At 50.7% G+C, this 11,746-nt stretch overlaps 1 protein-coding gene across 1 annotated transcript; it reads right to left on the reverse strand.

Moving 5' to 3' along the window:
* Positions 1-203: 203 nt before the first annotated feature.
* On the reverse strand, positions 204-10,345 carry LOC141969207 (protein-arginine deiminase type-1-like). The gene is made up of 16 exons (XM_074924757.1): positions 10,254-10,345; positions 8,180-8,354; positions 7,633-7,702; positions 6,341-6,402; positions 5,520-5,637; positions 5,276-5,401; positions 4,494-4,669; positions 4,306-4,409; positions 3,921-4,044; positions 3,023-3,130; positions 2,784-2,935; positions 1,587-1,731; positions 1,178-1,271; positions 1,004-1,083; positions 547-672; positions 204-437 (listed from the first exon to the last, which is right to left on the reverse strand). The coding sequence occupies exons 1-16, from the start codon at positions 10,343-10,345 to the stop codon at positions 204-206; spliced, it is 1,986 nt and encodes a 661-aa protein (XP_074780858.1).
* Between the last annotated feature and the right edge of the window lie 1,401 nt (positions 10,346-11,746).

The raw sequence follows: 11,746 nt of genomic DNA on the forward strand, positions 1-11,746 counted from the left end.
ATAATAAACCCACGTGCTTAAAAAAAGGTTTTAAATGATATTTTCAACCCAACAGCTGAAAGGAAGGATGAAAGATGCAGAAGAGCTGCGCCCTGGTGTTAATGCAGCTTTAATGGTGAAACCCTTTATTTTGATGCATCTTCTGATGCACCCAATGAGCCTTCATTCTCTGGTTGCAGGAGCCGAGCCCATCCCCGGGTGCTTCAGGGCACCATGTGCCACCATTTGAAGGCGAAGGGCTTGCGCCGGACGTTGGTGCCGCAATGGACATCACCGGAGAGGACGTGGTAGGAGAAATAGTCGTCGATGAAGGTGCAGGTGAGGCCCAGGGGCTCCAGCAGCGCCCGCACCCGCTGCTCCAGGCAGCACTGCCCACCCACCAGTGGTCCGAAGGGCTTGGGGATGCCCAGGTGCCTGCCCAGCACCAGCATGTTCACCTGCAGCCGGACCAAAAAAAAATCAGGTTTTTCCATCCAAAAGGTGTGTTTGCATCAGGGGTGGATGGAAAAAGAAGGGTGGGAGGGGAGGAGGTGTCAGTGGTCTCACCATGTCCGGGAAGAAGGCATCCGCACGGGAGCCCCTCAGGATGAAGAGCTGGGGGATGTCGATGATGTCCTGCTCGCTCAGGCCCAGCTCCTGCTTCAGGAGGTCGCGGTTCCAGTCGATGCAGCGCTGCGGGGAGGGGCCACCTGGAATTGCCACCCCTGGCCATCCCAGGCTCCCAAATCCCACACATGGACTCCCGTGATCCCTATCACATCCTGTCCAGATCCTCGCCTGCTCCACTGCATCCCACCCCATCCCTCTGAGCAACCTCCTGGAGCTGTCCCCAACCCGAAAAACCTCTTTTTCCATTGGTTTTGACACCTCTGCAGTCCCCTGGGGCATCTCCCAGTGGGACAATGGGCTTGGGGTGACCCAGCACCCAAGAGTGTCCAGCTTCTTCATGGCTGCTCTTCTCCCCCTCCTGCTTTCATCCAAATCCATGACTGCAAAGACCCACCTGCACATGCTTGTTGTCGTTCTTCAACAACTCATCTTCCAGGATCTCATCGATGCTTCTCCTCTCGGTGCCCCTCAGCCCTGCATAGGGGTGGGAGCAGAGGGATAAGGGCACCAGTAAGGGGTGGGGGTGGCCCCTGCTACACTGTGGGGGTGCCCTCGTCCACTCCCTTACCGATGAGCTGCGTGGCTTCACCATGGCCCTGCCTCTGCTTCTCCTTGAAGAGCTTGTAGCAGGCGTTGGGGCTGGCCAAGAGGAGCCGGAAACCCTGCAAAAAAAATCCCGGAGAGGGGGGGTCACACTTTGCTGTTGGTGGGATATTTTATCCTCCTGTCCTGCTGAGAGACACCACACTGATCCCAAAGCCAGCCCCAGGCATGGCAGGGTGCCTGGGATGCCACCTTCACAGGGCTCAGGAGGCCACCCAGGGAAGTGCCATTTTCCAGGAAGCCACCCCAAAAGAAGGTGCATTATCCAGAACCCACAGGGAGGGTGAGAAATTGCAAAAAAACCTTTTTTTTTTTTTTTGGCATTTGCAGAAGACATCCCATGCAGGAGCAGGAACAGCTCCGGGGACTGGTACCTTCCTATCGTAAGCGGGGACGAAGGTGAGGAATTCATCCACGTGGCCCACGTTCAGCCACTCCGAGTAAATCTCCACCGGCGCCTGCACTTTCTGAGCATAAAGAAAATCCCTGACCGCCTTGGACATCCGCCGGCCGGAGGCCCTGGGGAGCAGAGGCAGGAGGAGAAAATGGGTGCCCATCGCACCCCTCCTCAAGATTTACCCCCATCCTTCCCCCAGACATCATGTCAAGGGGGGAAGATGCATCTGCACATCCCATTTTTATGGGAAATGCTGGGAAGAGTCTGGAAATAGTCCACATAATCTATATTATATTAATATATACAAATACATTATATATTAATATATCTACATTACATAGTTACATACAGTACATTAATATATGAAAAAGTATTACATTACTATACCTATATTATATACTTATATATTTATATTATATATATATTTATATATATCTAGGCCAAAGATGTCTATAGGCAATTGTGCATTGCATCCCCCGTTCTGCTTGGGCACCTTTGGATTTAATTTCCCCCGTCCTCATGAATCTTAAAACACTCCTTACACAGAGCTTTGCGCGGGGGTGAAGTTTTCTTAGACAGACAGCAGCAGGCTGGGAAAACATTAATTAAACTTCTAGTAATAAGGGATAATTATGGTCCCAGTGAGGCTGGGAAAATGCCATTTACTTGCCGCCACAACAGAAGCAAGTCCCCTGGCCTGCAGCAGGGCTGGGGTCGGGGCATCCCGTTTGTTATCCTGGATCAAACCCCATCTGGATTCATCCCCGTTGTTATTTCTCTGGAGAAAAAAACTCCTTTGTGGAGGATTTTGCAGGGCGCTGTTGTTCCCGCAGGGCTGCCTAGCACTGCCTGCCCAGAGCAAAACAATTTCCAGTTATTCAGGATTTTACCCTTTCCTGGATTCCCTGGCTTTTCCTTTACTGGGGAGAAAAAAGTAGCCTGGATGCTTACGGTGTTGTAGGATTGGAGCAAAAGCACCAGCAGTTTGGGAGGGAGTACAAATCAGAGCAGTGGCAGGATTTTATAAGGGATGAAGCAATAGCAGATTGACTTGCACATTAAATCTGGGATTTGATGGGAACCAGCCCCAAATTTCCACCCCAAAGGGTGCAAACCCTCCTCAGTGCATCCTTGTATCCCAGAGGAAGGGTTTCAGCCCCCCCCCGCATCTCACCAAGGCAGGGGGCTGCCAATCAGGATCCGGCCCAGGGGATACTCCTTCCCCCGCACCGTCACCGGCGGGCTGACGTCCAGGTTGCCGAAGGAGTCAAGGCTAGAGACGGCATTCCCGGGGGGCTCACGGGTCACGTAGCCAAAATCGGGGCCCTGGGGAAGAGGGGAGCAGTGACAGGGACCCCCTGGGCAAGGGGATTTTGCGGGGAAGAAAGCAGGGTTGGCAATGCAACGACGCACCAGGATCTTTTTAAAAGCAAAATCCTTCAAGCCTCTGTTCCTGGGCGAGTCAAAGACAACGGGGAAGATCTTGTGCGGCGCTTCCACATAGCCAAACTCCAGCTCATCCTGTTGTGGGAAGAAGAAGAAGAGGAGGAAAAGGAAAAAGAGGAGGAAGAGGAGAAAGGAGGAAGAGGAGGAAGGCTTCCTGGCAGGGTGATAGCCACCTCGGTGAGGCATGCGGTGAGGGTGGAGCAGGAAATGGGGCAAACCTGACAAAGCCCAACTGCTGCCCTTAACCCCAAGGGAGGCAGCTGTCTTGCTCTCCTTGGGGGTTGACACCCCACCTGGCACCGTAACACCTGGCACGGGTCACCCCTGGGGAAGACAGACGTGGCAACAATGGGCAAGGAAGTGGGACAGGGACAGCAGGGCTTGGGCATGCTGCGGGGAGCACATGGCACGTCCAGCCAGCGTGCACCGTATCCTCCTGGCAGTGCCCCACGGGGTCCCTCTTGAAATAGGGTCCTTCTTGTAATGCCCCATGGGGTCCCTCTTGCAGTGGGGACACCCTTGCAAAGGCCCACAGGGTCCTTTTCACAATGAGATCCTTCTTACAATGCCCCACAGGGTCCCTCTTGCAATGCTCTGTTAGGTCCCTCTTGTAACAGGGCCCCTCTTGCGCTGTCCCATGGGCTCTCTCTTGCAATGACCCGTTGGGTCCCTGGACATCTCTGTCTGTGCTGGTTGCCACTACCAGCAACATTTCCCCGTGTTTTAGTTCACGGTTGCCTGGTTCACCTCTTAGCACCTCAGCTAGTCCCTCCCAGGGGTGTCAGCAATGGGGGTGACACACTACATGCCCCAGGAGCCTCTAAGGGACCAGGAGAGATGCTTATTACAAGCATCAATGGATGACCTGGATCCAGCGGTCACTGCGTGTTTCCACCTCTGAGCAGATGGTCAGCTTGCAGTTGGCTTTCTTCAGTAGGACCTGGAGCCCTTCCAGAAAGACTTCGTTGGAGTCTGAGCCCCGCTGGATGCTGGAGGGAGAGGAAGGAGTGATCAGGAGAAGCTCCCCCAACTGTGCAGCCCATTCCTCTTTCCTATATGTGCTGGGTAATAGTCGTGCTTGAGGTTAGACCCTGGAGACGGTCTTCCAACCTTTCTCCTTGGGGTTGCAATGTCTGCAGCAGTGCCAGTGCCCAATCTGAGCATGTATAAATCCTGGCTCATGCTACAGCTGCTACATAGCAAGGAGAGTCCTCCAAGACAGGAGAGCAATGAATTGACCTCCCTCCTACCTGCAGACAAAAACCTCCATAGGCTGCTGAGTGTTGGGAGTCATTATCCAGGGTGCCACACGGAAAACCACCGTATCCGTGAAAATCGGGGTGCCCGGTGAATTCTGCAAGGGGTAAAAATGCCAGGGAGTGCGGTTAAAGCTGCCAAAGCTGGGGGATTGTGCAGGGATGGGGCAAACCCCACGTACCTGATGGGGGACCTCCAGCAAGCTGGCACTGAAGGAAACCAACCCGGAGAAGCCCACGTCAGGGAAAGCCAACCCTTCAACATAGAAGGTGTTTTCTCCACTGCCGACATGGTCCAGCACATAGGAGAGCTTGTCAGGCCCCAGCACGGGTTTGTAGTGGGGGTGTGAGTCACTCCCTGGAGAAACACCGAAATACCCAACCCAAGACGGGGTGACCAACCTGTCCACCGAGCTGGAAGGAGGCACCAGCGAGGAGGTGGCTGATGCCAGCGTGGTTTGCAGAGGAGCGGGTGTGCCTCCTCTTCTCTGGGGAACACACTTGATCTTCCTCCTACAAAGAGGACTCTATACCCTCAGGTCCAACCCTTTCAAGGTGCGTGGCTCGCATTAAGCATCTAATGATATACTTGAGTTCCCTGACCTGATTTTTGGCGGGGAGCTGCTGGGGATCCAGCCGCTGGGGTGTTCAAAGGCAAAATGTGCTGCCCGACAAGATGGGCTGCTTTGGTGGCTGGGTCATCACCTGCGCCAAAACGGTGCCGGGAGCCATGTGGGGGTTATCCGCCCCATGGGAATGTCAAAATTTCAGCAAGTCCGCTGAGAAAAGCCTGCCTTTATGCTTTTTCCTTTGATTTTTCCCATATAACCCCCTTTTCTACAACAGCAGAGGAGCTCCGGGGATAAATGAGCATTTCCAGCAACCAGAGGTGCCCACGGCGAATAAAAAAATTAGGCTTCACCCACCTCGGGATCATGCATGGAAAGAAGGAAGAAATACTCACAGATGGCGTGGAAAACCCGCACTTTATCTGCGTCTGACTCGGGGACATGCAGGACCACCTGGTACTCGGCAAAGATAGCGCTGGGCCCTTGAGTCCGCAACAGCATGACAGACATGTCCTGAAGGTCTGCGGTGGGGAAAAGATGGAGATGGGGGGATGCAGAGACAGGGGATGGAGGTGTTGCAAGTGGGAAACATCCCAGTGAGGTCTTCTGGGTCTCCTTGCTCTGCAGAGGGCACCTTACCTGCAGTGGTCCGTATGTCCACCTGACCGCTGTCTGTCCCCCCCTTGCCGGGGCTGTCCCGGTCACAGTTGACCAGCAGCACAGCACCTTGCCCATCCGGACCCCATGTCCACTTAGCCTAGAGGAGAAACACCCAAAGGGGATGGGAGTAAGATTTTCCCCATCCCATCCCCCTCCCGGACCAGGGAAAATCCCACTGCCACGGCCACACTTGGAGGACAACCTACCGCATGCAGTCAAGGCTGCTGGGGTGACAGCAGTGATGCTTTCAAGCCACAAAATTTCCTAACCTCAGCTTCTAGCAGGGCCAGCAACGACTGTTTCAAACAGATCTTATCTTCTAACAAGCCAGAAAGTATCTGCCAGGCCTCATCTGGACAACACTATGCCATTTCTAGAAAAGCATCTCATCTCCATGTACAATTTGCACTGCCGATCGGGGCGCAGCTAATTACCTGAGCTTAAGTGCTTGGGCATATGCAGATTTATTGCCAAAGGGGTAAATCTCTTGCTGTTTGCAAAACTTGCAGCTGACTCATTTAGTGGCATGTTTCAAGTCCAAAAAGGAAAAATAAAGGAGTATTTTGTCCTATATGAGCCTTGGATCTGGACTGGAGAGGCAGGAGATTTTGGCACTGAATAAGAATATAAAGTCTTTTCCACCCCAATTAGTAGGTTGAGAATTTGCTGTGTTATTTTCTCTAATTCAGACACCAGAGACACCACCCATGTCCTTCTCCCTCCTGGAGATTTTCAGGGAATAGACTGCAAGTGGCTGCACCCTGCGTTGACCCTCCATACATTGCAAAGCTTCTCATTACCTTGTCCTTCCCTTTGCTCTTCACTCTGCCATTACGGCTCAAGTCCACGTCCAGAGATACATCTGAAACATCAAGAGAGAAAAGGATACCACCTGGCAGGGGAACGAGCTCTTGGTTGCATTTTGGGCTTCTCCTCATCATGAGTCACCCACCATCACCCCCAACTTCACGCCCCAAAACTGCTCCAGACCCAACATCTCCATCAAAATGGTGATAGAAAAGCCAACCAATGGCTTTTTTATGGCTTTCTTCCTTCAGTCTCCAACTATCTTCTCATGTCTTGGTTCCCCCAGCAGGGACGTATTCACTTCATGGCGTATTTTGTATTTTCACCAATTTCATATTGACTGTAGCATTTTTCATGAAGCTGAAACATGGTGGAGACATGAAAGTGTTTTCACCATGATCAAGTGGACACCTAAATAATTACTAGACTTGATGCAACATTTGAGAAGGACTTTCCCTTACAGAGCTCTTCTTGGCCAAAATCTCTGCCTCTGCTGCAATGAAGTGGAGCTTGACCAGCAACTTTGATGCAGAGAGGAGGACGTGGCGAAGCTGGAAATGAAGCTCTAAATCTAAGCAAGTGAAGATCATTTGTAAGTCAAAAGCCCTGTGGACAGCAGTGGCCCTAGTTGGCTCCAGTAGGGCCCATCAGTCATGGGACGTGGGAAACCATCAACCTCTTCAGGTGCAATTTTGGGAAGCATATGCATTACTTAAGGACACAAGTCTGACTGTCATGTGAACACTTTAGAAAATCTCAAATTTAGGGTAATTAATCCATCCAAGTGGAAGGCTCTGCATCCAGACTGGTTGTCTAGACTCCCTTTGTAGTCAGCAGAGGAAAATAGCCATTTCAAGGGTATGATTCATCTCATCCTGAACTTCTAAAATAGGTCAGACAACTACACTTTGGTGCCTGTTCCTCTCCACTAGCTGCAACGGAGGTCAAGGAGGGGGACACCATCCAAAGTTAGGTGAGATGGTCTCCTTTGTATCCTCTTCCACCAACGCAATGGTCTTGGCAAGCGAAAGAGGATGCTCAGTGTGTGTGTGTTGGGTGGGGACACGGGCCAGCCTGTGTCTTTTTTGCACCATATAAGGCAACATAATAACATTTTAATTATTTCCCTCTTGCTTGTCAGCATCAGTCAACACCCAAAAGTTCATTGCACATTGCAGATGGACAGCCCGCGCCCCCCCACTTAACTCCCGTCCCATGAACTCAACTAGGTCTTGGCATCACAAAGGATTGGCCGGGTTTGACTGAGCGTTGTTGTAATACCTACCTACGCACGTGAGATACAACCAAGCCACCGAAAGCTCATTGCCTTCCCGTCCGTAGTATGAAATCTTAACCTGTGAAGATATCAGCAGATCGTGACCCAAGTCCCTTGTTCTGTCATGCTGAGTAGGTCTTTCCACTCATTAGGTTGACCAACCAATGCTATACAACAAGACTCTGGAGAGTTCATCCAAGCCATTCTCCATTAATCATAGTTCTGCCGAACCATTTCTGCCTGCTTCAGCACAAAAACAGGCATGAAAAAAAGCCATGGTTGCAGTATTTTTGCTGCCTGGCGTGGAGTTTATGACACCAGCTTTTGCAACCACCACTATCTCTTATTTAGGGTACAAATTGTGATGTCCTTCTCCTTCTTAGTTTCATTTTTTATAGATAATAATTACACAATTCTTTTTAAGTTTGAGTCTTCTCCATGGAAATGAACCTCATGTCAGCACTATCTAGAAATGCTTGAGCCTGCCCATAATCCTTCCTTCTTTCCTGGAAAATTTGACTGATTTCTCTGGGTTTGGTGCATAAAAAGCACTAACCTTATTGTCATTGACAGTCCTGCTGGTGACATCAATGGTCACTAAAACCTCTATATCAGGATCCAGGGGCCATCTGGAGTTAATCATGGGCTTTGTCATGGGGCTGTGGATGATGTGGACTGTAACCGCAGAGGTGGCATGGACATCAAATGACGTGGCACCTTTGGGGGTAGATCTGAAACAGAGAGCAGCATTGGGTTACAGACCAAGTTGTCCCTCCTGTTCTCCTCTGTGGAGCCAAATACTTGAACCTGGAATTAAAATCCAGCCTTAACTGGATGGAAAGGACTCAGAAACCAACTTCAGGTGATGAAACGCGTCGTCTGAATTTTATATGTATTATCTCTGTGGCAGTGTTGAGCAAGCAGAGGTCCTGCTGGAGCTTCAGCACGTACATCTGTGGTTAAGCCTAGACTGTGAATTGCTGAAGTTTAGGCATCAAACCTTCCTCCACAACAGTAAGAAAACCCCCAAAATTTCAGCATCCTGTGAGAAAACCCCAACAAAGAGCCAGGACAATTTTTGATATCAACCATGCCAGGAGATGGTTATCATGGGACCATACCTTGACCCAAGAGATGCCCTAACTGGAGCGGAGCCTGAATCCGAGCATGGAGAACCTGCACCCCACCTGCATGACATCCCTTGCCTTTGAAGTGCTGCCTACCTGCTCATTACAGCCCCAGCACCTCCATCCCAGGAGCACGAGTGCTCCGACCTGTCTGCCATCAGAAGCCAGCCTCCCCAGCCACATGTGAAAAGGGACAGGACAGTAAATTGTAACAGTGAGAAAAAAAAAATAATAAAAAAAAAAAAAAACAACACAGAAGAAATTCATTCACAGTGTTGTTTTTGGCATGGCATCCCTGGTGCCTACAGCAGCTTGTAAGGAGAGATTAAAGCATCATTCCACATGTCACCCCTCGTATTTAACATCATGCACTGTCGTAAATCCACCTGCAAGCTGTTGCATGCCATTGCATGCTGTAACTTCTCAAATTTGGGTCTATTTGACCTGATTTTATAGCCCTCACATGTAAGCATCACCACCAGTTTCCCATCATGCTCCATTTTCTGTCACAAAACAGCCCAAACCACAATCAAAGCTCGTCATCACCAACTTCCCCCCCAGCCACTGCTTTCCAGGAACAAAATGATCCCATTTTTTTTAGCTAGAAGAGCATTCACCATCTGCTTTTTTGGACCAAAGCTCAAATTTGCTACTGAGGAGCCAAATCAGCCCATTTTGGGTCTCAGGCTCCATGTTTAAATGGAAGTTTGCTTTGAGTCCAAATCCAGGGAAAAAAAATGCAAATAGGTTTTATATATTCCCATCTCACTGACAGAAAAATAACACTTCTTAGGGCAGGTAAAACTCAATCTGAAACTCTTTGGGGGGACAACAGCACATCCTGGCCCAGCTCCAACACACAACCCCAATAATTGCCCTGGATGCGATGCCGACTGGCTTGTCCTGTAGTCTCTATCATTATAAATGCAATTTATTAAATAATGACAATGTAACAGCAGGGTAAATACAGCCTCGTATCTGGCCAATAAAGCAACCCCCATATTTAATGCTGGAAAAATCTCTTTTTGTGCAATCACCCGTGCAAACCTGCTGGTGGATTTTTTCTGCCTGAGCCACACATTTTATTCTTTCCCCCATTTTAGCTCTGGCCAAGTTGCTTGTCTTGAATTGCTCTTGCCTAATGTTTTCACAGCCAGAAATAGATCTCACTTAGCCAGGGTGTGCATGGGTTTTGCCTGCAAATCGTCATGGCTCGGCTACGCTTTGACACCTTGCTTCTGCCGGAGCCAACATCCCTCGTCTGGGTGCAACTCCCTGTGGCACGTCATCCCCTAAACCAGACCCAGCAGGACATGTCCCCTGTGCACTGAACCAGCTTGACAAATCCTTGAATGAATTCATGGTATGGGCTCAAAATGAGCTCTGATTTTTCCCTCTACTAGTCATTTCTCCTATAAGCAAAGAGCAAAAACACCACTGGGCTCCCCCAAAACCCTTCAGCCTTATGGAAAACAATGAGGATACCCCAATTCCAAGCCTTACCGGCGCGTATCGAGGAAGACCTCGGTACCCAACACGCAGACGCCGTAGCTGGCGTGGCTGGTGGACATCTGCACAACGTGACGTTTGGGCATGATGTGCCGGGGACTGCGGCCGCATGCGAAGGAAGCTGCTGTCTGGCTTTGTAGGTAAACCAGCACGACTGGATTAAAAGGCAGGGGAATTTAACTCCTCCTTCCCTCGATGACGGGGTTTAGCCAGGGGACCCTGCCGTCTCCACCTCCACCACCCAGCAAGCTGCCGCCCCACGCGGGGAGATGGAGGTGATAAGGCAGCCCCTGGGGGGGACGGGCAGCTCTGGGGAGGGGACACAATGCAAAGGGGCAGGACAGGGTGGGTGACACCCAGCCCTGCCCTAGGATGCTCAGCAGTGAGCTCTTTCGGGGTTTATTCTCACCTTTTTCTTCCCTTACAGCTCCATATAAGGACTCCAAAGCTTAATGCATTAAACATTTCAACTCCTCCTGTTGCTCAGCGTGGTTGTTTAGGGTTATTACAATACTTGGTATCATTAAAATAAAGCATTTTCTTTAAAACGACCCAAATTTTCCATCTAGCCTCTCCTCAGGTGACTCACGGCCTCGGCTACCCCATTAGGGCAATGCCCGAATAAAGCCTAACAAAAGAAAATGTTTGTTCAGGTCAGTCCTTCCCATCATAACAATTCCCGAGAAGCGCAACGAGCAGAAACGGGTGCAGGGAAAACTGGTTATTTGGCAGGCAGGGAAGGGGAAAAAAAACAAACGACAACAAAACAACAAAACAACAAGAGGCTTTCAGTGGAAAGTTCTTGGTGTTTTGCTTGGACTTTGCGTTTCGGGGGAACTGGGGTTTTTTGGGCATGCAGCAAAGCTCCCATGGGAAACATCCCCATGGCTGGAAGACGTCTACTGGAGATAGCCATCTCTCTCCGGGCCATCCCAGGAGGCTTCACCTGCCTGTGAAGAGGGAAATGGGGTGAGATTAATCCTGCTGAAGCTGGGAAGGAGGTCTCCACTGCGCTCGGGGATGGAGGTGGTAGCTAAAATGGAGGAAAAAGGCAGCACGGGGATGGAGAACGCACCGACCGTCCTGTTGCCGCAAGGTTCATCCTTACAGCAAGGTGAACGAGAGGCGATGTGGTCATTAGAAATGCAACGGGCAAGAGAGGCCTGGAGCCAGGAGAGACCCAGTTTTGTGAGCAGCAGGACCCCCTGCAAGCCGAAAAGGTCAAAGCAGGCTCAGCGGGGCTAGAAGGACCGGTCCCTACCACTGCACCGAGCTGCACGTCCTCAGCTGGAGGAGCAGCAACCTGTGCGCACCTTCACCTGCAAGATCAAACCACCTGCTTTAAACATCCCCCAGCCAGTCTACATTAAAGGGCTCCTTCTGACTTTAATTGCAGCAGAAAAAAACCCAGCACCGTGTCTTGTACACGAGAGCGGCTTTAATAAGATCGTGGGAGCCTGCTGGGACAGCCAGGATGCTCAAGTGGG

Source organism: Athene noctua, chromosome 22 (genome assembly GCF_965140245.1).
Source record: "Athene noctua chromosome 22, bAthNoc1.hap1.1, whole genome shotgun sequence".
Taxonomy (NCBI): Eukaryota; Metazoa; Chordata; class Aves; order Strigiformes; family Strigidae; genus Athene; species Athene noctua.